The sequence below is a fragment of the Vanacampus margaritifer genome, chromosome 2 (assembly GCF_051991255.1).
Source record: "Vanacampus margaritifer isolate UIUO_Vmar chromosome 2, RoL_Vmar_1.0, whole genome shotgun sequence".
In the NCBI taxonomy this organism is placed as follows: Eukaryota; Metazoa; Chordata; class Actinopteri; order Syngnathiformes; family Syngnathidae; genus Vanacampus; species Vanacampus margaritifer.
In genome coordinates, this window is record NC_135433.1 from 47842544 (window position 1) to 47869730 (window position 27187).

Genomic DNA, 27187 nt, shown 5'->3' on the forward strand with positions numbered 1-27187 from the left:
GTCACATCATAATATACATATTTGGATGATTTGGGGTCGTGATCATTTTATTATTCTTGATCTATCTTGCAGAAACTGGAAGAGAGGTTCCGCGTGAACCGGCGCGAGCTGATCGCCTTCGAGTTCCCCGTGCTGGTGGCGCTGGAGTTCAACCTGCACCTCCCCGAGCACGAGGTCATGCCGCACTACAGACGCCTGCTGCAGACCTCGTAGCGCCGGTGGGCCCACGGGCCTACTTCTGTTCACGGTACCGTTTGGTACCCGCTCTGCTGCAGAACTTCTTTTTTTCACCCGCCGCCATTTTGTATATTTCAGATTTACGCTCATTGATTTTTTCTTTTAATCATCAATCTGCTTTGCGTATGATTGCTTGTGGATCGTCTTAAGAAGTGCACTTTTTTTCAACAAGATTTTTTGACAGCTCATTTGCTTCTACAGTCGGACCTTTTCTAGTTTTATGCATGAGGAGACTTCTTTTTCCTCTCCTTTTCATTTCATTGTGCTATTCCATTCACTTTGACCAGTGTCTTATCTTCATGTGCTCTATGTTAGAGTGTATTGCTCTAGCACCTTAAGGTGCTCTATGGATGGGGGTCGGGGTGGTCGTTTGTGGTTGCCAGAGGATGTATGTGGCAGTGGTGCGTAAAGGTAATATAATACCTGCTTCAAATTGCAAGTTCAATTTGGGGTTTGGGTTCTTGAGACTTTTTCAAGCGTGTGCTCAATTTTGCTAATCATTGAAAGAGCAATTAAGTATTTTTTTTTTCATGGTAAAACCTCAAAATGATGAAGATTTGATTATGTGGTATAGGGAAAAAAGCTTTTTAATTTACCGACTGTCATGACAAGTTTGCTCTATATTATTTATTTGGTTGTTACTAACATGAGATTTATTTTTCAAAAATATTTTCCAGTTTAATACATTTTGTAGAAACTTTATTTGGACGTACGCCGCCATTGTTGTTTACGTCGTAACGCATTCAGTGCATAGTGACGTAGAATGGCGGCAGGCTCCCTGCTGAGCAATGTGAAACGCCTATCCAAAAAAAAAAAAAAAAAAGCAAGGTAAGGCTCCGTAGCGTTCCTAAAGGGACGATTAAAACTCTTGAATGCGTCTGGCGAATGACGAGCGCACAAAGTGAGGGACGGCGGCTCTCCCGATCGCATGTTGTTTCTTTAGGAACGCTACAGGCTTAACTTGAGACTAACAGAGAGCCTGCCGCCACGACGTAAATAACAATGGCGGCGTACGTCCAAATAAAGTTTCTACAACATGTACTAAACTGGAAATGATTCTTGAAAAACAAATCTCATAGTTGTTATTAACAACCAAATAAATAATATAGAGCAAACTTGTCATGACAATCGGGGTTCCTTTTAAGGATATCGCTTCATTTGGGTAGACGTCAATAAAGAAGAATGGAATTTGACCCAAAATGGCTGCTTTAAACCAAAACATCAAGACTTTCTGCTCTTGACTTTTTCGTGTGTTCTGTTATGATTGAGACAGCCACTGAATTTTATGTCAATTAATGTCAGGTTTTGTTTTTTTGTTTTTGTTCCATGGGGCGCTAAAGAGTGAATTTTGCGGAAAGGTTGTGTTTGGGACCACCAAGTAAAGTATAATAATAATAAAATATTTACCAGGATATTTGGCAATGTCTGGTGCTCAGGCCCTAATAAATATTCACTTGATTTGGAATGTGTTATTGTATTCTCCCTCCAGGAATAAATAAATAAAAATGCAAAAAGCTAAGACATATTTGCAATTCCATTGATTTAGAATAAAAAAAGAAATAAAATATTGTCATGAGAGGTTATTTTCAAGTGGAATTTTTTTTTTTAATTGTTGCTGGCACACCCCAAAGATTTCAGAAGTTAAGAAGACTAAAGGGCAACAATTACTACTGTTTGATTATGATTTGTAAATAAATCACTTTGCTTGTCAAATCGATAACTTTTTTTTTTGGTTGCTACATTGTGACAATAAACTGCCATTTTCCGTTTTACTACAGAAACAGTGCTTCTGGCTTTTTTTTCTTCTTTTTTTTTTTTTAAAGAGCTAGCCAACTTTACACTAAACGGTGTTGAACTGTACTAATACAAATGAGAATCAAAATGCTAACACTTGCTATACTAGCAATTAGCAAGACAGCATCCCGGATACATAAAAGGCACCAAGGCAGATCAATGAACATTTAAACCCTGCTTTGTACTATCAAATGGTACAATTTCTAATGAGAATTGATCAAATGCTAACATACAAAAATGGAGCGACCCAAGTTGAGAAAGTGGCAAGGAAATTTCTACTGTGACTTCTAGCCGGGATGAAATGCCAACGGTGAGATTTGGAGAAAGCACTAAGGTGGATTTTACTTACAAACTGTGACACACAAACAGTTGGTATACATACAACACAACCTAAAGCACAAAAAGGCTCAAGGGCAGGCAGATCAATAAAGATTTCACATCATTCCCAAGTTTTATTTTTACCTTCCTTATCAACTGTTGTGACTACGATAGATATGTCACGTGGACTCTCCAACGTAAACAAGGCCCGGGTCAAAACAAACAGCAAGGACGCATGCGGCTTAGTGAGACCCATTGACGGCCTAATTCCCCCCCTGGGCGGCTCATAAAGGCTTCCATTGACAAGCATCATTGTGAAAACGTGGAACGTCCTTTTGCGGCATGTAATGCATGCCGTCTGTCTTTGCCTGGAACATAACATTTGGCTGAGGTGGCGTTTTTCCAGCCATCGTGCTGTGACTCGGGACTTTTCCCGGGTAAACACGGCGGTCAGGAATGTGGGGCACGGTAGCATATTAGCACACTTATTTGGCCTTGCTTCTTATTCTTTTTAATTTATTTAGGGGAAAGTAACCAGAGCTACTGTCCGGCCACATGACGTCCATGGGATCGTCTTCACGTTCAACAGGGCTACCTAATCCCTTTTGTTCCAGCCCGATGAGAGACAACGGAATCCACTGTAATTGCAAACCAGTGATGCAAAGCAGCACATTAAACTCCTCACACTTACTTATTAATAAACCTGCTAGGGGCCTCAAGGTCATATCAATAAGTTCAAAGCAAAAGATAATAAATAGAAAAATTCCCGTAGAATGTTTTAATGGCACTGGAACACGTCGCAAATCTGTAACTGACATTTCTTTGTCTAATAACATAGTGGCCAATGTCATATTACATGTTTTTGGAAAACGGTGTTTAAAAAAAAAAAAAAAAAAAAAAGCACGTTGAGTCCTGTTGCTTCAATTCAACCTTTACAGATTATCATGAACTGGATGATAGAAATATTCAACAAAAAGAACACAACTCTAGTTTTTTTGTTTTTTTAGCAATTACTGTATATTATTACTATCAGGCTAACGATTTGTGAAAGATTTATTGTGAGTGTACTTGCCTTATATGCAACAGTTTTAAATATTTAAATAAATTAAAAGGCTTTATAGCCTTAACAAAATGTAAAGTGACAACATGTGCAACGTGTTAACATATATCATGCTAACAGCGGACAGCTGTGTGGACTTCTAAGTAATAATGTTAAATAAAAAGGCTTAAGATTAGCATGCTAACAACCTGCGTGTACTTCTAATAATGTTAACTGTGAAATAACTCACCAATGATGTGCTAGTCCGACGTTAAATACTAATGTGTACTGAGAATTGATACAATGCTAATAGGCTAACATAGCAACCAAAGTTCAGAGAACACAAAGGAATTTCGATAAGGATTTAACATTGTACTATGTGGTCAGGCACTACTTTAAAATAAAGTAACTCAGATGCTAACAGTTTTTTATGCTTATTCATAGCAAGAAAAAGATCTAAGGCAGACCAAATAAAGTTTCCTGCCATGCCTCTTAGATAATTCATAATTAAATCAACGGATCATTTCCATATATGAGTCCTGTTATCTAATGGCCGAGACGAGGGTGAGCCATTCAGCCATTTGAGAGAATCAGTTGGCAGACGGCCCATCAGAACAAATGTGATTGGTCTTTCATAACGTGTTCATCCAGACAGATGAGCCGGACCAAACACTACACAATATTAATTTAAAACTGCATTGTGTATACAATTTCTATACAACAATATAGTATCACCTTATAACCAATTCGATACAGAAATTGAGCAGCTGATTACATGTGTTGAAATGATCTGCTGCGAAGTTGAGTCAAGCCCTAACGATGGCACAAAGACAAACTATTACATAAGCAAGTTAATATTTTAATATGCTAGCCAGATTTGGAAAGAGGACCCTCAGTGCATCAATAAGTGATAGTCTGCATGCATCACAGAAGTAGTGGGTGGGGGGGGTGAAGTACTGCAGTTGGCTAAAAATGTGAGAAAAGAAACAAAAACTGCACTTTTGGACACACACAGATCTCATTCAATGTGTTTACTTTGATTCTATTACTATTCACATTGTAGGTTTTCACTGAAGGCATCAAATGAATGAACACGTGGTGTTATGTACTTAAAAACAAAAGGTGAAAAACTGAAGGCATGTTTTATATTCTAGTACACAACTCCACGTGTTCATTCATTGTATTAAATCTACACTTAAAAAAAAAAGTAGATACAAGTACTCAACCTTTGTGTACGTGTGTGTAATAATACAATGAGGCCACTTCAGATTCGTTTCACTGCAGTGTAATGAACTCCAGCGCCCCACAGTGCTCAGATTTCCTCACTGCAGTAAGGAGGCCAATTCTACGAGTTTTATTTTTGGGGTGCAGATACCATAAAAAAAAAAAAAATAAAATAAAAAAAATAAAATCAGTGTATGTTATTCTAGCCAATAAGGCAAAACAGCCAACATCCTCCCAACACCCGAATCCACGCATAAGTCAAACATTGCATAACTAATGTCACGCTACTCCTGTTTTACCTGATGTTTGTCACCTTATGTCACCAAAATAGGGGAAGACGATCAAGGTCAGTGAAGGTCTCATCTTGAGTGCCATCTACAGCTTCACCGATGTATGAAGTTTCTACCAGGAGAGGATACTAGAAAAGCCTTTTCAGACTGCATTTAACAACCTAACGCTGATGAACCCATTCATAATGGATCATCAAGTGCAGTGCGAAAAGGCCTTATGGTCGATGACTTGGATGGACGACAGGTTGGATGACGCCTTGTGCCAAAAGCTGTAGCCTGGCTTCTCTCATGTGACCCAAAAGTGCTATTTTGACACTTCATCAAGGTAAGCAGGGTAAGCTAAATACAGTGAATATTTGACACAATATGTTGACTTTCAAATTTATGTTTTTTTTTTTTTATCTTAATAGTCTGTAATGATTTTTTTTTTGTTGGTTAAAAAAAGAAAAACTTTTTAAAAATACTGTAAAACTTAAAAAAATAATAATAATTATAATCAGTGTCAGTAATTTGAATTCAAAATCTGATGACACAGATAAAGTATAATAAAAAAAAATGTTTAAGTGTCAACAACTTGTTAGGTGGTGTACTCAAACTGTTTGGCTCCAAAGGTCCTCGCACAATCACCAACTAAACATAACTACTATGTATAATCCTTAAATGTATTAAAAGGCAAAACTGAAACACACGCAATGTTGAGAATGAAGTCCCTTTTTTGTGATTTGTAAAAATGTAAAAGAAAAAAAAAATCTGAGATGAAAAGCCACTTTTCCCAGACACAATTGAAATATGATAACGTCAAATTAAGGAAGAAAGTCAGTTTAAAAAGTGAATTTCAAAAATACAACTTTATTCTGACAATATTACAATTTTTATTGTGGATAAGAAGTGTTTATTCTCTAAAAGTAGACTTATGCCTTTTATTCTTACCTCTCCGACTTAATTCATGCAAGGATGTCAAGATTTCTGTGATGATACGTCACAATCATATTTGAGCTTTTAATTGGCTCAATGCAACAACAGAATGAATTGCAAATGATTATTGCGGACCTCCAAGATACAGCACGCAGACCCCCCCGAGGGCCACTGCCGAAAAGAACATTAGGAGATAGAAAAGGCCAAGTAAGAGCCACAGGCTTGCATGTTATTTTTGGGTGAGAACTTTTTAATAATGTATTAAAATTGTTTTAAAAACTAGTATCCAAAAGGAATGGTTGAGTCACTTTAACATAGCTTCATTTTCACTCGAAAGACAACACAATTGCATCAATTAAAAGTTGTATTCCAACAAACAAAAGAAAAGTGGTACTATTCCAGTTAATGCTGAGTGAAGAGTTGATACTGTAAAATAATAACTTACTAAACATTTCCGTCAAGGATGTGAAAGAATATTTAAGACAAGTTAGCTCTATAAATTAGAGGTATTCACACATGTGGGTAAAGCTTACACTTAAACCTGTTTAGCAACTGCAAAAACATCTTATTGTTCAAAGTTCACCCATGATAGGACTTCCTCAAGTACACCTTGCTAAGGTGTGCCCAACCCTGATGGATTTAGTACCTATCTTGTCAACTACGAGACAGCAAAAACCTGAGTCACTACAATAGTTACAAACCGCATGTTATTTGCATCATTACTTTTGAACCAGTGAGGGATTCTTGGAAAATGTTAACTTGAACTCTGACATATGCTGAGAAAAAAAACTTGGGTAAATTGTCTTTGTTGTATATATGCATGTGTTTTTTAAAAAACTGACCAGTATTCCCCTATAAAGATTCCCAAGTCGCCTACAACGAACGCAAGTGTGTCAATTGACAGATCTGCATGATATTCCAGTCTTGATAATTGTAGTGTGACCAGAAATTTCAAGTCATAGTCCTCAGTCCGATCCGTGTTAAAAGACAAGTCGCGCCCATGACCAGCGTTTGCAGTCACGGCGGGAAAAAGATGGAAAAAAAAAGAAAACCATGTGGCACTCACAACCCACACACGCTGCTCAGACAAAAGCATCATTGTCCCGGCAGGCCGTCCGTCCGTCCGTCTGTCTGTCTTAGTAGTTGAGGAGTCGCTCCCTTTCGGTGCCGATGACGCGCCTGTTGGCTGCAAATACCTTTGCCTTGTTGGACGAGGGACCTGCCAGGGTGACACGTGCTCAGTATACAGTGGATAGAAAAAGAAAGCAGCATTTCAAATGTATGGATTTTTTGCCTTTGTGCCACTCTACCCCATAAGCCCAAACAAAAGAATATGGGAGGGTTAATTAATTGTTTAGTACTATTATTATTTTTATTTTTCTTCAGTCATTCTGAACAGCTCTTGTTTCATCTGGGCAAACTTCTCCTGATTTAAAAAAAAAAAAAAATCATTCACTGCCATTGACGGCTATGGACGTCATATTTAATGCGCTGGCAGTGAATGAGTTAATAAAGCCAAGTTGAAATGTGGAGCTTAACTAATTTACTGCCATAAATTCATTTTTAAAAAAGATGATTAAAAATTAGGGGCAAGAGGCGATTAAAATTATTAATTGTAATTAATCGCATGACTTCACTAGTTAGTTAATCACAAATTTTACATTTGTACTAAATGTACAATAAAAAATTATAGGTTTTCATAGTTTTGTTAAAGGGGGAAAAAAGTTAAACTAATAGAAATAGTTCAAATGAATTTTTGACGTTTATAGCCATCAATGGCAATGAATCCATTATAAAAAAAAAAAAAGAAAAAGAAAAGATTATTACAAAATTCGGGGCGTCAGGTGATTAAAGTTTTTAATGGTAATTAATCACATGACTTCACTAGTTAACTCGCAATTAATCACAAATGTCATATCTGTTCTAAATGTACAATAAAAAAAAAATCTAGGTTTTAATACTATTGTTAACAAAAGTGGAAAAAAATGTTTAACTAATAGAAATAGTTAAATGAATTTTTGACGTTTATAGCCGTCAATGGCAGTGAATGAGTTAAAAGGGGTGTGAAGACTTTTTCTGGGCATCATACATGCGTCATCCGTTGTGTACTGACCTATGTAGCTGAGCAGCACGGGCAGAAAAATGAGGCCGTGCGCGGCACCCAGCAGCACGATGGCCAAGTACATGCGGAAGTAGAACACCTGGAAGATCTGTGACTTGGATAGCGCCAGGATGAGGATGCCGCCGAACTTTGTCAGTGTGATTCCGCTGAACACCTGTGGCAAGAAAATATCAGTAGTGTTTGACAAAACCTGTAGCCTATACTTCTATAATGTACTTCATGGTAAATGGTACTTCATTTAAATAGCGCTCTTTCACCTAATAAGGCCCTCAAAGCGCTTTACATTTGACTACTCGTTCACCTACTGATGACGAAGCATCAGGAACAATTGGGGGTTCAGTATCTTGCTCAAGGATACTTTGACGTGGTCACAATGGCATGGGATTGAACCCACAACCTCTGGGTTGGGAGACGACCACTCTACCACTGAGCCACGCCTCCCCTATAGTCACAAAAAATGTTCCTTAAAACTTTTGACTATACAGCTCAAAAGCTTGTTAGTGTTTTTGGATTGTATACTCTTTTTTTTTTTTTAAATCTAAGAGGCCAAACAAAGTTAAAAGAGAAAATGTGTTACTTTATACATTCATCATTTGGTTTGGACTCACATTTTATATTGGTCAACATATACAGTACAGGCCCTATTTTTGGACACACTTTCTTATTCAATACATTTATTTTATTCTCATGACTGGTTACTTTGTAGATTCTCACTGAGGGCATCAAAACTGTATATGAACTGATGTCGAGTTATGTGTAAAAAAAAAAAAAAAATTGAAATAACTGAAAACATGTTTTATATTATAGATTCTTCAAAATAGCCATCTTTTGCTCTGGTTACTTTTTTTTTTTTTTTTTTGCATACTCTTGACTTGATTCTTACCTCTGGGAACTCCTTAAAGACTGTTGGAAAACCCTTTCAGGTGACTACCTTTTGAAGCTCATTGAGAGAATGCCAAGAATGTGTGAAAAGGTAATCAGAACAAAGGGTAGCTATTTATTTTATTATTTTCACATAACTCCAAATGTGTTCGTTGTCATAGTTTTGATGACTTCAGTGAGAATCTTCAATGTACATGGTCATGAAAATAAAGCAAGTATTGAATGAGAAGGTGTGGCCAAACTTTTGGCCTGTACTGTGTACAGTTGTAGGACAATTGATAATGTGAAAAAAGGAAGTGTACGAGGGGGGAAAAGCCTTCGTCATCAAGTTTGGTGTTATTAGCTCGTGTTATTAATTTATTGATATTTGCTTCATTTGCGTAACCTACTTGTGTTATTCATTTATTTGATTAATTTGTTAGCAATTCAGATTTGTGTTTTTTCATAGATTGTGGTGTATTTGCAGTTAATATTATTGATATAAGCAATTATAAACATTTGTAAGGGCTACACAGGGAGTAGGAAGACGTACAAGAACTTATCCAGTCCTACCGCCACTAACTTATATCATTAAAATGTACAATATGTTATTATGTTTAATAATATATCAGTAAAATAGGGGGGGTGAATAATAAAAAAAATAATGGAAAATAAACAGAACATGCACTTCTTATTGGAAACCAATAGTCTCAAAATCTAGACAAAATAGTTCAGACTTACCGAGCTGCCCATGTGAGCCAGCGCCTCCTCAGCCCGTTCCACTCTGCTCTTCTTCATGCTGACAGAAAAAGCCCGAACCAGATGACTGCAGAACTCCACAGAAATCCCACAGGCCTGCAAAAAGAAAAAAATGTACGTACACAACAACTCTAGTAGTAGCATCACAGGTTCACACTCATCTGCTCACCATGACCAGATTGACGAGTGAGACGGCGTTGAGGCTGATGTTCCACAGCCACATGACGCCAAACATGTTGACCAGGATCATGGCGATGGTACCGCACACCAGCACGGCCGACCACAGCTCGAAGCCCAGCAGCACTGTGGTGACCACGAAGATGGCGCCCAGCGACACGCTCAATTGGAAGGCCGTGTCGTACGCGATGGTCAAGTACTGCTCGTAGAACACGTAGAAGACGCTGCAAAGCAGGTGCTGGTTAGTGGCCGCTATATGGTTACATGTTAAGTTATATCACAGATATCTGCCCCATATAGCAATAGTTGTTGTTGTTTTACAGCCTGGGGAAAGAAAGGAGAGCCACAGGCAGCACTTGAAATTCTTGCATCCCTTTTAAAGTTGCTGCAGGCCTCTGGCTCGTGGCTACCCTTCCTGTCCAGTTTAACTGGATGAGGTTTCTATCTTGCCACCCTTCGCTATATTCCAGAAGTGTGGGAAATGCATCCGATTGGTATCACATGTATGACGCATGTTATGGAAAATAATTATTTAGCACGTATTAACATAAGTTTATACTGTATTGTAGACACCTGGATTTTCTTTAACAATGTGCTTTTCACTTCTTGTACATGAAGCAATATCGAAGTGACCTTGACTGATAAGCCTGCTCGGAACAGACTGCTTGCTTTCCCGTCTAGCCGACCTCCCTTTTTTCCTCCCCCAAAAAACCCTAACCAGGCAGCATAAAGAATCTTCCCATGATTCTTGTTACACACTCGCTCACAGACCACTATCATGTAGACTGCTCTGTTAGACTTGTGTATATTTGAAGTTTTAAATATAAAGAAACCCAAAAGACAAATTGTTTTGCAGACTGTTTCATTCAGCTCGCCTAATCAGTGAAAATTCCACAAACACACAACCAGTGCTTGCTTGAAATCTTGTATCTCTTTGCCTCCTTAACTCATTCACTCCCAGCCATTTTCACTGAAGCAACTCCCTTCGCTCCCGGCTGTTTTACTGGATTTTGACTGATTTTGCAAGGCCCACAGAATATTGTGTTCAATTGCTATAAAAACATGCAACCTACTAAAATAAAGATTAGAGTCTCTTCTTTCATCAGAAAAAAAGTACATTTGTATCTGTTTCCTTTTTGCAGCAATTAGCATTAGAATATAGCTAAGTTTCATCATTATTCACATTCCTGGGGAAAACTGGCAGACAGAGCTTTTTGCAACATGGCAGTGGTTGATCTCTTATACTCTGCTGCAACCTTCTGGCCGTTTTTTTTTGTAATAACTACCATTTCTTTAAGCAACCTCTTCAAGTCAGAAGCTGCATCAAAGCCTTCTGTATGCTCTAGCATAAAAAACGAACGTATAAATACGTGTTTGAGAGTGAAGGACAAAGTATTAAAAAACGTGTTTATACCTATTTGGGTTTGAATGAGTTAACCACGTTATTTGGATTTGGATCCCCCACCCCCCACCCCCAACTATGTCCCATAGCTCAGAAATATAAGGGATACAGCAGATTGTTGTCACCTATATGGCAGAGCGCCAGTACTTGGAACAAATTCATCAAGTGTTGTATTATCGCCATAGGCTTCTTTACAGCATCCCTGACCAATTTAGAGGCCAGTACTTGCCAGAAATTCCTGCAGATATCTAAATGTTGCCGATGGGCTTTGTGCAGCCTCCCTGATCAGCTTTCTTGTATGAGGCTTCTGTATTGCTACCCTACCCCATTGTCTAGACGTATGATCAAGTCAAATCTGTACGAAAAGTTTGTACTTGCCAGAAATTCCTGGAATCTAAGTCTTGTTGAAGCCTCCTTGACCAGTTTTCTTAGATTTTTGTAAGAAAAGCCCTCTTGAGTCTTACTACTCAATAGCCCTGATAGGTGAATAGTGGTTTACTTTTTTCACATGGCATACACTACAAAAAAATTAACATTTTACAGCATTACACCTTCATGTGTGTCATGTAAGGATATTGAAAAAAAAAAAAATGATGTCCTGTCAAATTCAAACTAATTTTATATTGACACTTTTTACACTTCTGTATTTGAGAAATTACAGAAACTTGCACATTTCTTTTTCTACAAGAAGCAGCGTGTTACACAAAGACTTTTTGTATGACAGTACAAGTAGGACCCACCTGTAGGCAAAGACCTTGTGGTCCATGGTCTGACTGATGTTGCCAGCCAAGATGCGGGCCATTTTCAACGCGTCAATGTAGTCCGACGACTCCTTCAGGATGGTGTGAAAGGTCATGAAGTAGCTGGCTCCCACCTGGGTGTTGTTGGGATAAACGTCCACCGCAGTGGCGTAGGCGGCATGGCCGCTGCAATGAAAACAAATAGTGAGGTTGGTGATGGGTTACATTACTTAAAAAAAAACACATACACGCAAGAAACTTAGGAGATGGAATTACCCTTTTCCACACTTGATGTTGGGATTGTCCAAGAGGAACATGGGGAGAAAGTGCATGAAGTCGTCACCCACAGGCCTCTGCTTCCCGCTTTGTGTCATGGGTCGACAATGCACACAGGATGGGTCCACCACTAGAAAACCACAAGCCAGTTGGTAAGAATTGTAATGTTTATGGAGGACCAAACATGCCAAAATAAAAAAAATAAATAATAAAAGTGACAATAAAAATGGACATAAAAATTTCAAAAACTAAATACAAAAAATACATATAAATGGGAAAAAAAAATAAAAAATATATATACATAAATAAAAGTAAAAATAAAAAAGTAACGTTAAAAAATAAATATAAAAATAAATACAAAATTAAATATATAAATAGAATTAAATGTCAATCTATAAATGAAACGGCTCTGCTCTCATATTTATTTCATGCTGCAGACGTGTCAGCATGAAATCCGCCATGAAATATTATTCATATGAGGGGGCGGTCCTAAGTGTGTCTTGGGTTGAACTATTCACCTATTGGTTGATCAACATTTGAGTCATGTCGGACTCGTTCCACAGCAAGAGAGAATACACACACATGAAAGAAACAATGGACCTTGTTGTGTACAAGAACTTGTGTGAAGTTGTCGAGCAAGTCGCAAGTTGTGGTGACAGTGGACAAGATAGTCGTCCATTGCTGGAGCTCTCCATGCAAGCCGGCGAGACTTCCTTGTTCACCAACCCACTCACTCTTACCAGTTTGCAACGACGGAGTGCAACCCAAGACAGCCCCCTCATTTGAATAACATTTTGTGATGGATTTTATGCTGACAGCGTCTGCAGCATGAATAAATATGAGAGCACAGCCTTTTTATTTATAGATGGACATTTAATTCTATTTATATATTTATTTTTGTATTTCTTTCCACATTTATTTTTATATTTATTTTTTGAATCTTGTTTTTTTATTTTTACTTTTATTTAATTATTATATCTAGTTTGTATTTATTTATTAGATCTATATATTTTGTTGTTTTTATTTCCATTCATATTTATTTTTTGAATTCAATTTTTTTTAATCCATTTTTAATTTCACATTTATTTAGAATTTTGGCATTTTTGGGTGAATGAAGTCAATCCCAGATTTCCAGAGTTCCGGCAAGAAGCAGGATAACACACTGAACTGCCCAAAAGTCAACCAAACACCACATATCTTTGTTTTGTCTAAGAAGATAGCTGCATTTGTTTGTCTTTTCACGGTTACAAGACACATTCGGTGAATTCTCTGATACCTGACATGAGGATTTCGGCTGTTGGTCAGCTAATGTTAACGGATGCCTTTTCAGATGATCATGCGCTTGTGCTTTTCTTACATTTGAGCATAGACTTGCACTTTTCCAAGTTACTCTGCTACTGCTTTCATTTTCAGAGGCTTGTTCTAGTTTGCTGCGCCGACCGACCGCATATTGATTTCTGCGAGGCATCCGTGATGTTCTTGCCAAAACACCTGACAGGTGATTAAATAAAATAGGTGATTAATCAACATCAAGCTATTATCATTATTGTGCAGTGGTTGACATGTCAACAATGGTTCAACTCCTACTGTTCAGCAAGAACTTAACTACCGTTAACTATAAATACTTTTCACCTTGTGTAAGAGCACTGTGTGTTTGCCTGTCTGTTGTGTGCAAAGATAATAGTTAGAATGTCGGGAAAAAGTCAGCCAGAGAGTAGTTGACATTAGATAAAGATTTACCTGAAGCGTTACAGAAAGCTCCTGTGGCATTGTAATAACGACAGCAGGTGGACTGCGGCTTGACCCAGTCGAAATAGTCATCCAGCCAAGAGGAAGGTGTGAAGGCAATGGTGGAACTGGGATATATATATATATATATTTTTAAATAAAAAGAGAATTCCATGTAGTCTCTTACATTTTTAAACATTTTAATTTGAAAATGTAAGCCGTACTAGTTGCTGATGAGCGACGCAGAGTAGACCTGCTCCACCAGCGAATTGTTGTTGCAGCCCACGCCGCCGCACACGACGTTCTGGCCCTCAAGGCTGCTGTAGTTCAGGCCGTCTTCCACTACAAAGTAGACCGGCGCTCCCGTGTGGAGATACTGACTCAAGTTCTTGAAGTACTCCAATACGTAGGAATCCTGTTTGAGCAGAAAAATCATACGAGGATACATTTTAATATGCACAACATGGACTGAATTGATCTATTTTGATGGATGTGTTGTTTATCCCAATTGGCTTACATCAGGCATGGAAAGTTGCTGATCCAGTCCAATCTCAACTTTATTCACCACAGCAATACTAAAGGACAACGCTCCCACAAACACAGCCACCTGAATAAAGTTATGTATCAAACGACAACTTTTATTAAAAATTAAATAAAGCTGTTGCAGACGCATTCAACTGATGCACTTACAATGATGGGCCGCACCCACTCTTTGAGGATGAACGGCGCATACAGCTTCTTGAAAAAGCGGAAGAGGATGCTGTCCGTCTTTGTTTCCTGACCTTCGGGAAGTTTGGCGCAACAGATGATGTCCATACGATTCGCCTTTTGTGACAGCACAATTTAGGAAATTCTACTATAATCATCTTGAATGCGTGGCCAATGTTGAGGCTCACCTCCTGCCTCTTCAGGTCCAAGCCCAGAAGGCTAACAAAGCAGCTGATCTGCAACAGGAAATCAATAAAAACAGCCAGGCCAGCAAAAAGGGAGAAGGTCCGGACTGCAGGCATGTTGGACAGTGCTCCTGTAGAAAAACAAGAAATTAGGAAAATACATCACTCACCATTGAGAAGATTCAGGATATTCACTTTCAATGTCATGCATTTTTGTTAGGGATAGAGTGATAATCGGCCCAGCCGATAATCGGCGCCAATATTCAGCATTTTATGAATATCGGCATTGGCCTCATTTTTATTTTGATGGCCGATATATTAAAAACTGTTATTTTGGCTCCGACGGGCGCTTTTCTCCTCTGTCTACTCTGAGTCAGCGGCTGTTGACTCCCTGCAGCATTGACCCACCCACAGCACCATCTGATTGGTTGCTCGTGCAGCGCTATTAATGGCTATTAGCCCGCGAGCTAACCGTTAGCTCGCGAATTAGCGGCTAGCTAGATCGCAAATTAACAGCTAGTAGGTTAGCTTGCGGGCTAACTAAATGCCATTTTTTAGCGGCTATTTGGGATTTATCCCGGGGTTAGCGTGTGGGTGAATGGTTAGCCCACGAGCTAACGGTTAGCCTGCAAATTAGCGTCTATTTGGGAGTTAGTGTGCGGAAGCCACATTATATAGGTGGTGCAAAAGCTGATGGCAAACAAAAAAAAACCTTTAACATGTTGCAAATCACAAAAGCTGTTTGTTTAATAAACATGTCCTTGAAGGCATTTAAGCAGTCAAGTTCTAGAGTTTTTATGATTATTTTATTATTTCAAATTTTGACACCAACTTTTTTTTTTTCCTGTAAATGTATATATCGGCTTCATATATCGGTTATCGGCCTCCCTGACTACCTATAATCGGTATCGGCCCTAAAAAAAAATATCGATGTATCTATAGTTTTTGCATACCCAGAAAGAAGGCCACCGTCTCTGAAAAAGAGGACAGGAATATGCTGGGTGCAACATCACCGAGGATGCGGCCTATCTGTTGGTGGAGTTCCTCCTGGGGCCTCCGCTCATCTCGCTTACACCCAAACAAACAAACAAGAATAGATTAGTTAAGCCTTGTTCAAAGGGACTAGTTGATGGATTGAAGCACATACCTGGTACGTTTGCACAATGATGAATATGTTGTCCACGCCGACAGCCAGCACCAGGAAGGGAATGACCTCGATGACGATGAGGGTGAGGGGGATGCCAAAGTAGCTGAAGATGCCCAGCGAGGATGCCACTGAGCTCAGCACGATCAGGATACCCGCTATGGCCAGAGAAATTTTGGAGTCCACCTGTATGTGTCAATGCAAAAAGCTTATTATTATGGATATTAAGGTCTATATGATAATGTAGACCAGAGGTGTCAAACTGATTTTAATTCAGGGGCCACACCTAAATTGGTCCGTGGCCTTATAAGGTAAAAATATTTCCTGTTATTGTTTGGTTGTAGTAGTAGTATATAATAGTTATAAATACACTCTGAAAACAATCCCATTTATTATCTTATTGCATAGTAATCTGGGGGTATCAAATGCTGAATAACAGCTATATTTCAGAATGTCATTTAAGTGGTTGTCAGCACGCAATCCAGTGTAAAAAATTTGCAACAATTCATTATAGCGGAAAAACTGCAGTTTGTGTTGTTTGATTGGACCACCTGACGGTTTTGGCCTGCCCGGAGGACCCCGTATGATTGACAACCCTGATTCAGAGTCTTCAATGAGATACATTTTAGGGATGTGAGAGGAAACCAGTGTGTTATTTTACATAACTGCTATAAAATTGCAATTAGAGGCTGGCATTTTTTGGTTTTGTTTTAAATGTTACCGATCTGATGGTCTCACAATCACATTGAATTAATTCTGTGAGCCCTCATCATGAACATGACATTTGCTTATTGTTATTATTATTAATATTATATTGTTATAATATGTAGAGTTATACCCTGTAGATCTACAACATTGAATTGCTACTACTTTTCCTTCTACATTCTTTGTCGATCTCATTAATTCTTATTCAAGTTTCACAACTTTTCAAATACACATTTGGACTAACCCTTTTCTTTACCCACTAATCTATTCAGCTAGTCAAGGCAGAGGGGCCTTGTCCTGTCTGCGTTGAATTGTTGTCGTTTTCCTGTTTTTATCTCATGTTGGGTCTTTTTATTAACCTGCTCCATATGACAAGTGTCTTGAGAGCACCTACGTAGTGACTTGGTGCCATTTAAATGAAACTAAATTGCCCTTTTCGTTCCTCTGCTGCTCCCTTAATGTAAGCCATCAAGTCATGCTGCAGCAGGTTGAGCCAGTTTTATTGTATCTGCAGCGCGTGACGTGACGGGATGTGAACTCGTGATGGCGGTCGCTTACTAGCAGTCTCCTCCAGCTGTTTATGTGTCCCAATGCCAGCGAGATGTAGACAAACATAATGGCATAGCTGAGGACCACGGTGCTGATGTCGCTGTTGCTCTCCCGGTTGATTTCGTCCTCGACGCTCCGCTCGGCGCTGAAGGCGATGGTCAGGTTGGGGTTGCTGAACTCCTTCATGAAGCGGATGAATCTGGAGTGCACATACACACACTTTAAAGAAGGAGATCAATGGCAAAAAAAGCGCAGATATCCAGGTGTCTTATCAGAAGCTAACATCATTAGCTAATGCTAATTGTGCTCTTGTCTAGCTGCCACTTGAAAATGGAGGATCTTCACTCATCTTAGATGCCAGGTCATGGGTGGAGAAAGTGAAGGTCTTTTGTAAATGAGGCATACGGTGACAGCACAATTCAGAATAATTCATAATGGTTTAATTCACTTTAAACAAAACAAACGTCTTACTCATTTTCCCACGCCCGAGCTTTGTCCAGTTTGTCAGTGTCGTTCAGGTAGTTGTTGATTGGGAAAGTGATGACAAGTGCGCTTGCGTTGTTATAGTTTGTGGCTGGCAAAAACAAAAAGCAAACAAAATGAAGTACAAGCAAAAAAAATAAAAATAAAAATAATCAACTGCATCCTTGACAAAAATATGTTTCTCATAGTCAACTCAATACAGGAAATGGATGGATGAAGCAGAGCTTCAGAAGAGGGAGGGTCTGTATTACAGAGACTTTTAAAAGAAACACTAAGTCACATAATCATGGATCATGCAAAGTGGCATTAAAAAAAATACTGTATACATATATTGTTCATCTTCATTAGGTAGACTGAGGAAGGTTTTGGCTTCTGTGCTGACCTACATAAGAGCTGCACTGCAAACTATAAATACAGACTAATATAAACTAATATCAATACATGACTACCTTTCTGAAAGTGCCACTCAAAACTGAGTATTGTTATTGTAAAGGTGATTGATATATCTCTTGCATTGGCTCTCATTACTTCCCTAACAATGTTGCAGCAAAGGAACACTACATGAACAGAAGATCATTGACCAACATAGCACAGCATTTTTGAACACAATAAAAATATGTAATAGCTGTTTAAACCCTGATTATACAACTTTATAGGTGCAGAGGAAAATGTTGTCCTTGTAATATATTTAGCTTGCGTAAAGCTTACAGTCGTAGCCACCCAGGGCCAGCCAAGGGAAGACGGGACCTCCAAATGTGCCGAGACAAGGATCGTGGAGTTGAGTGGTGTCGTTGAGGGACGCTGGTGCGCTGTAATACAAAAACATGTTGTTCGACACTCATTCTCATCCATTTTGAAACACTGTAAATCACTTCACACCTCGGCAGTGCATAAGAAAGAAAAAGGAGGCGGAAGTGAACCTGACACAGTAGAGGAAGTGGCTGTGAAAGTCGGCGTAGGTGTAGAATTCGTCGCCTCGCCAGTGATCCAGTACAGCGTGACTATTCTGGAAGTAGTTGAGGACGCTCAAGATGGTGCAATTGTCGTTGTAAGGGGCCAGCGGGGCCAGACAGATGTCCTTCAGTGTGACGTTTTGGCCTTCGTATGGGGCGACAAGCTCCTCGATGGCGAGCTGCAGGTCCAGCACCTGGGGGGTTTGAAGAGGGAGTGAATTCAAGGATGGAAAAACAAATAACAACTTTGGGGTTGCAGCAGCAGGTCGCTGGAGTCAGGAAAAACCCTCCATTCATCACTTTTCAGGGCACCTCAGAAAGGACAATGTTTGCTCACTGACTAACATTGAATTATCAAACAAGACCAACTGGCTTCAATCTGACATCACTCGACAATGTTGACCCCCACTCACATTTACAGGAACTTACGGGGACGAGCGGAGGTCCTACTCGAGGGTAGGTACTCCGCCGGCCCGATAAACTCCCGATCGAGGTCTTTTCAAATTCTTCATCTAATCGCCGTCTCCTCTCACTCAAACCATCCATCAACGTCAAGTATATAAAATAAAAAGCTGAGAAAAACAGCAACCACCTAAAGTATTTCTCTTTCCCCGTTGTGATTTTCGTCGTGCGGTGCTTGGGTGACGTCATGGGAGAAACCGTCTCACGTTGGTTACGTATCGATCGAAACTCGTGATGTCACAAAATGGGCCGTACTCCGCATTGGAGACACAGCCACAAGCGGGCCGGCTGAGAGGACGGTTCCTGTGAAAGTCCCTACCCCCGTCCCCATACCAGAACATCCTGCGGTGGAAACGCAAGGATCAACATTGGCCCGGCTTTCACTTGCCGGTGTGAGCTCAAAGACGATGCTATGCGCTAGTCCTCATGGTAAATGTGGCCATCCTACAGGCAAAGCACTACCACTTTTGTCCATATGGTGCCACCATAATCAACAAAGACTGAAAGCTCCTTGGTGTTGCTTTAAACAGATATTTAATATCTTTATTTATAGTTACTTTAATTTAGTTATTTGACAAACGCTTTGAAGTCAGAACTAGGACAATCCGAGTGGAATAAATCCGGCTTCCCACATTCCTCAAATGCAGCACAAGTTCAATTTATGTATTATTTATTTTTTACTTCATGCATTTGCAATGTCTTGACTTTAGTTAGATAAGTACACAGTCAAAGCGATATATATATATTTTTTTAAACAACAACAAAGCAAATAATAATTTTTTGGTGGGTGTTTCGGCCAAGTGTTTCTCATTTTCTGTTTTCAGTTTCAGCTCAAAATTTGCATTTCGGTGCATCCCTAATTTCTATTCTTTTACAGTTATTTTAAATTTTTGGTTCCTGAACCTAAAACACCCACAAGAAGGCGACCACATCACAAGTACCGATACCTTGAAATAAGGCCGATACCTGGTATAAGTACTCACCCATCCTTAATAGAAACAGATTCAAATAAAATTAAATCAAACTAAATTAATAAAAAAACACATAAAATAATGAAAAGTAATAAAAAGAAAACTAAAATTAACTTGAATCGCTGACTTAGGAAAACAGAAAGCCAAGAAAAAATACATAAATGGCGCAACATCAAGATGTTTCCCTTTGAGTGCCTAGTCAAGAAACTCAAAAACCAAGATGAATATTGTTTATGAATAATTATTTCTCCGACTCACCTGATGGAGGATGCCGTTATCCAAGATGGTGCCAAACGGGACGTCGGAGCCTCCGATGTAGGGCTTGTAGATGAAGGGCTTGTTGAGCGGCGTTGTGATGATGAGCTGAGCCGTCCTGTAGAAAGGTCCAAAATGACTGTCGAAGTAGCCCTTCTCCTGGCGCGCCTGGCTCCCTGGCGACGACCACAGCTCCACGGGGTCGGTGGTGATGCGCATGTAGACCAGACCGCCTGAGGCGGCCATCACCAGGAGCAGGCTGCCCAGGATGACCAGACCCGGGTAGCGCACGCAGAACGAGCCCCATGAGCTGAAGACCACACGCAGCATGTTCTCGAAACGCTCGCCCAGCGTTTCGCAGCATGATGCGTTGACTGTGGACACAATTTGACTGTTACTTTACTTACGTGTCATTTCACATACACTCAAAGGACACTTCATTAGAATAATTGAATGAAATCCAATTACCTGCTTCAGGATTATCACTGTTGAGAGATAACGGGTTATTGCTATCCAATATAGGCTCGTACTCCGACAAGATTGTCCTTTTCCTAAAACAAAAGTACACATAAACTAGTTAGCTTTTTTTAATTTTTTTTTTTTTTAACTAACCTCAGCTCTTGTCATTAGTATAAAATAGAGCTTGAACAGACTAGCTGGTAGGGCTGGGTATCGATTCTAATTTCCTCAATCAATTTGATTTCTATTCACAATTTCAGATCAATTCGATATTGATTCATTATGGAAACATCAATTCTTCTCAAATGTCAAGGACATGATAAAAACTTTGCAAATATTTAAATTCCCATGTAATTTTTGGGACAGCAATGATTTAGTTTATTAATGAAAGTAACGTGTTAAAATCACTTAAGTGTTACACAAACATTGACATCAATAAAGATGATGAAAATATTTTCATAATTGTACTTTAATAAATTGTAAATATTAACTTAAAAGATTCTGAATTGTCTTAAAGTGCAATAAGTCAGTTAAAAAAAAAAAAATATATATATATAAGAAAATAATTTTAAATTCATGTGAATAGTCCCTTTCAAGAAAACAGATACAAAAAAAACAATCGGACTTTAAAATTCTACTTTCTTAAACATGTATGGGGAAAACATTTAAATAATTGATTCATTGTTTTATGAATTGATATTGGGCTTGAAAAGGAAAATCGATTCAATATCGATTATTCGATTTTTTGAAACCCAGCCCTACTAGTTGGGTCCAATTTATAAGGAAGAAAAATTGCAAGAAAACTTGCAAAATAGCTGTGATGCATAAAGTTATAGTCACAGATTAATATTCACGAACGAGGGAGGCCGCGAAAAATGAACCGCGATATAGCGAGGGAAAACTGTATTGAAGACCTGAACTTGGAAAATCACACCGGGAAAGTTTCATTACATTGGAATTTGATAATAATAATAATAATAAAAATACACATTGGGAAAGTTTAATTATATTTAAATCAATAAAAAAATCTTACGCATTGGGAAAGTTTCATGACATTTGCATTTAAAAAGCAAAAAAAAAGGGGGGTGGCAAGGTGGACAGAAATGGCCAGCATGGAGTGTTTTTACCTGTAACACCACGCTGCAAGCACCGTGCCGATAAACACGAACAGGAAGGCGATGTAAGAGATCCACATGATGACGGTCATGGCGTCTATACCATTGATGGTCCAAGGAGGCGGGGTAGGCGGTGGGACAGGTTTGGGCCCACATGTCTTGGTGCAATCCTGGCATGAGCAAGGACCTGAACCATCATCCAGGCCTTCGGAGCAGTCATACGTCTTGTTGTTCATGGGCGTGTAGCCAAACACCGGCACATCTAAAGTCAATTTGAAATAATAATAACTCACAAACTGATAGATGAAAACATGTATTCAAGATAATATTTACCCGAGAATATTGGGATGATGGGAAAGGGAGCCTGCCCGTTGTTGATGTCAAACATGTATTGGACCCAGTTGGTGGCATTGCAGTCCTTGGCGTCCTTGCCACACAGCAGCGACAAGGCCTTCACGTTGCTGGATGGCGCTTGCACGTCCCGGCAGGCGTTGTACATAGCTGCAAAAGTGACTCGATCCATTCTACTGACATCTCAACCAGCATAATGGTTCAATCTTATACAGTCACTTTACATATTAACACAACTTGCTTAATGCAGATCATGACTAGAGGCAAGTGGCGTGTGTGCGCGCAAACTCACCGTTGGCGAACGTTTGTCCGATGTAGTACTGAACCTCCACCACGCTGGAGGTGTTGAACTTGGTGGCATTCATGAATTGACTCTGGTGCGGGCTGCACGTCAGCTCGCAGAAGAGGTTCATCAAGTTGATGAAACAAGAGGGACACCTGAAAATGCGCACAAAGGAAGACTTTCAGTAGAAATTACACCATGACATGTGCGCTGTTAGCACATTCATGTGATTAGCATAAGTTTATACCGGGACAGGAATTGCCGGGGCAGCTGGAGACTCGTTTCCAGAGTGCGCAACTGGTCCACATTGCAGCAGAGTTCGCGGTTGCCATAAACATAACCGGGACACAGCTCCTGTATCATACAGAAATACAAGAGTCAGTAAGAAATAAAAGGACACAATAAAAAATAAAAAGACTTTGAAGAAATAGATAAAAAATAAAATACTGCACTAAATATCAAAACAAAAATTTTAATAACAAAAAATATAAAATATTTGATATTATAACAGTATAAAAGAAGAAAAAAAAGTTATTAAAAAAAGAAACTAATGAAAATTAAAAAAAATAATAAACACAAAATAAACTAAAAATACAACTACAAGATAAAATTATCAAAATTAAAAAAAAAATCACAAATTAACATTAAAATAAAACAAGATAAAATACAGTTATCAATAAAAATAAAAATGCATAAAACAAAAATACAGAGCATGAAAATATTACAATAAAACAATTAAATGTATTATAAAAAAAATATTGAAATCAAACATACTAAAATATACATATTAAAATGAAAACAATTATCATAAAAATACAAAAATGCTATGCTCGATATTATAAAATCATTACAGTATTTAAAAATACTAATTAATCACTCAAATATCAATTTAAAATACAGTATTACCAAAAAACTAAAACAAAAGTCAATTTAAAAAATGAAATCAAAATAAAACAATGAAATAAATGTTAAAATACCACCAAAAACAACAACAACAAAAATCATGAATACAACAATAAAGTAAAACAAATCAAATATTTAAAAAAAAATTCCAATATCTACAAAAAACCGAAAAGACCAATGATCATATACATTTTGAGGGATTGCTTTTATCGTCCCGTAGGAGGACACGTACCATGAGGAGGTCAGAGCCCTCTGGCTCCAGAGGTTTGGGAGTGCCAGTGTAGTTACAGTTATATTTCTTTCCGGGCACCGGGGACTCGCCACACTCGCCATACCACACACAGTGTTGGGCCGCCGCTGCATGCTAACCAAACACAACACAACATTGACTTAGATGCCAACAAGGAAAGAAAAAGGAAAAAAAACATCCACCAGCAGCCCTAGCGAAGTGTGCTGACATCTCGCATTATGTAGAATTTGTACTTGACATTTCAGCAACATTTTGAGCTGCCGTGGGTACTATTATTATTATTCTTGTGATTATTATTACTACTACTGTACTACTACTACTACTACAGTACTCATGACTACTTCAAGGACACCACAGAACTTTGACCTGGTACACGTTTGAAGTTCAAGTGACTTTGCCGGTGTCATGTTTTGTCTGAAAATACAACTACAATTTCACTTCTGCAAACACGTTTCCTCTTCCGCCTTGGTATTTTAAGCTAATACGTACGCTTTGAATGAAAGATATGACAGTAGTTTAGTCACGGCAACGCCGCTGACTCAACAGCTGCCGTCCGTAACAACAGCAAACAACACACGCAGTCTTAAAGAGAATAAAGATCACTCTGTCATAGACTGGATTTGTCAAGTGACACGATGCGATTTATGGCGGTGTAAATAATAAATTAAAAGAAAATTTTAGAATAAAAACAGGAAATAGGTGAGGTTCAAAAAGGCGAATTTGTTGTTAAACCACAAATATGCACAGCTAAAAAAACGGAATTGGGCATGTGGAGTGCAAATTCAGCCTTAAATAGAGTCAAGCGTGTGCTTTTTTTCCGCCGCTGCCATTCTTACTCTTCCTGCCTATTCAGCATCACAGAGCTCACATGCTCATGTTGGAAGCAATGACTTGGGGGAAGTAAATTCACTTACTCCACAAAGTGCTTTTTAATTTTTTTTAAGTCAGAATGAACCGCAGGTACTACAGCAAGACCTTCTTGTGTCTTTCTGCCCAGTTCAAGAGTGACGTGGGAATGTCCCGCCCGCAACAAAACAGTTGGTCTAAGAAAATGATAGGTTTGTTTAAGGTTACATTCATATTGTTGATTAGTCGGGGTAAAAGGTGATATTGAAGCATGTGAGAATGGAGCATGGCCAAGTAGTGGACAGATGGAAAGACGACAGAGGAGTAGAAACAAAGCACGTCAATGAGATTTTGATGACGTTTATCCAGGCCTGATTGAATCACAAAATTGTTATGGAGTGTGTGAAATGGGAACAATACAGTAATGTCTATCGAGGCTGAGAGTTAAACATTGACACACTCTACATGAACTCATTTTAAAAGCCAACATCGCTCACGGCCTCACAAGAGACAATTAAATGAAGACGACACCTTACGGCCCCTAATGTGCTGATGACGTACGTTTTAGGTTCAGGAGCAAAATAAATAAATAATCACATTAACCAGGTCAAAGAGTATTCCAATTGGTTATTAAATTCCAATTTTCATGCTCCAGATACGATAAAAGGATAACGGAACATAGTCCGGTTTTGGTTGGGTGCAGGTTCAGGCTTAATACGAGAATGACTCAAATAGACTTATTTGAAAGCAAGCTTTATGATGCATCTTTTTTCAAAAGTGATCCGAGTTCAAAATGTTTTTGTTCCATTGCGAAATAAAATGTTGTGTTCTCTGTCACAATTACAGCTGCAATAAAACAATTTATTTAAATGTATCAGTGCTACTCAGAATGGAATGATATTTTGTTCTTAACCATTCTTGGGTTTTGTTTTGTTTTGTTTTTTGTAACTTTGTGTTTTGGTCCTTTTTTCCTGTTCTCATGACATGCTACTAGCTTTTTGACACCGCGCAGAACATTGCACTCTCCAGAACGATTTTTTTTTTTAATAGTCTTGATATTTCACTGTAGCCCACAAATATTTATAACACTCCATGTAGATGTGGCAAAGAAGCCCCAGAAACATATTCATCAATGTTTTACAGTAGGTATTGGTTCCCTTATTTTAACAACAAAACTACTAAGGTCACCAAAATCACTAAAAATTGATAAGACTGGAGTGTGTCAAAATGCATATTGACAAACCACAAAGTGTCTGGCAGGATGCCCTTTGAACTGATGTGATGAAACTGGATCTTTGGAAAGAACACTATAGCAATACTGGGAAACATGGAGGAGGTTCAATTATGATCTGGGGCTGCTTTGCTACACCCGTGACCCGCCACAACTGGCTCTGTGTACATTCTCTATTACCCTTTTCCCCAACAATTCTATTGGAACATGAAAATAACAAAGCTTGATTTCCATTGAGTCGTTTTCAGTATTACTTTAAATGTCTGTTTCATATTATTTCAGCGACCACTACAAGTTTTCTTTTATGGTACGACCTTTATGGTACGACGACCCCCCATTTCCGTAGTGGTGTGTCTTGAGCATCCTGTATGGAGAGCACCTAAGTCCAAGATTTTCGACTCAGAGCCCATCCCACCCCAGAATGCTTTGACATTCTCAAGCTTTTATTGTACTCTACAATTAAAGATGGAAGACCCCTTGTGCTGGACGTAGCAAAGCAGCCCCCGTCAGTATTTTTTTCTGTACTTTTCAGTATCACTTTCAAGTTTTTTCTGAGACCAATGTATTTCCCTCGTGTCAGATGTGTTGGAAGTATCACCACCACCAAACAAAACGTTTTGTTGGTCACTGAAATGATGCGTGAGGTTTGCTGTGATGTGACGTACGCACTCTTTCAAATCGTGTCTTTGTATTTTGCGTTAACATTACATAATCTGAGATTTAAGGGCCTTTTTAACTGCAAATACTGTATATACATTAGCACAGCTGACTGAACGTTTGCAAATTCAAACTGGGATCCAATTCCAACTGTTATCAAATTTCGACTTCTTGTTAACTTAACGAACGAGAAAACTGAAGAAAGCTTCACTTAGAAGACAATAGGTGAAGCCAATTCTTTTTTTTTTTTTTGTTACACCCAGTTTGGTGACAAACATCAACGTCGACATTTATATTTAGAAACGACGTTGATAAATAAAAGCAAGTTAGCATAAGCTAATTGTAGCCGTCATTCTACAAAAACTAGCTGACCTAACTTGTGTGTGCAGTATTTGCATTTGCGTGTTACCGCTTCGGCTTTGAGAGCTGAGTCATGTTTTCAAATCACGAGAAGCACACACAAAAACGCGACTTACCCATCGAAAATGGGCCTCCGATAGCACAATAAGCAGCAGGAGAAGACAGAAGCCGCCTCTGTCCGGTACGAAGCCCATCGTAGGCGTCAGTGGAAAGACAGCAACACGATGACAGCAGTGGCTTAGTGAAACTTTCGCATATTTTGTTATGGGGTTTGATCTTTTTCTTCTTCTTTGTCTCACGTTTTTGTTCAGTGGTGGAGGCGAGCAAGCCAAAGAGTCGGTGCTGCCACCAAGAGGCAATATTGAGAACTACGCCTGTCATCGTAAACGTAAATAACATTTAAACATGAAAAAATAAAACAAAAAATAAAACAAA

The 27187-nt window shown here is 38.8% G+C and overlaps 2 protein-coding genes across 4 annotated transcripts in view; one reads left to right on the top strand and one right to left on the bottom strand.

Annotated features, from left to right (window-relative positions):
- cables1 (Cdk5 and Abl enzyme substrate 1) overlaps positions 1-1756 on the top strand; it is a 29080-nt gene extending 27324 nt beyond the window's left edge. For all 3 annotated transcript variants that reach the window (XM_077558353.1, XM_077558354.1, XM_077558355.1), the window contains one exon: positions 73-1756. In XM_077558353.1, coding sequence (XP_077414479.1) covers positions 73-213 — 141 coding nt within the window. In that variant the 3' untranslated portion in view covers positions 214-1756. The remainder of the gene's footprint in view (positions 1-72) is intronic.
- A 3975-nt stretch (positions 1757-5731) lies between these two features.
- npc1 (Niemann-Pick disease, type C1) lies at positions 5732-27024 on the bottom strand. The gene is made up of 25 exons (XM_077558464.1): positions 26869-27024; positions 23641-23772; positions 22753-22859; positions 22515-22660; positions 22205-22372; positions 21884-22133; positions 20766-20848; positions 20301-20671; positions 18577-18803; positions 18365-18465; positions 17645-17747; positions 17183-17372; positions 15923-16105; positions 15729-15843; positions 14779-14906; positions 14573-14707; positions 14400-14489; positions 14107-14297; positions 13895-14010; positions 12155-12284; positions 11879-12064; positions 9729-9960; positions 9542-9655; positions 7931-8093; positions 5732-7036 (listed from the first exon to the last, which is right to left on the bottom strand). Exons 1-25 carry the CDS (start codon positions 26944-26946, stop codon positions 6954-6956), a joined length of 3822 nt encoding a protein of 1273 aa, XP_077414590.1. The 5' UTR covers positions 26947-27024; the 3' UTR covers positions 5732-6953.
- Between the last annotated feature and the right edge of the window lie 163 nt (positions 27025-27187).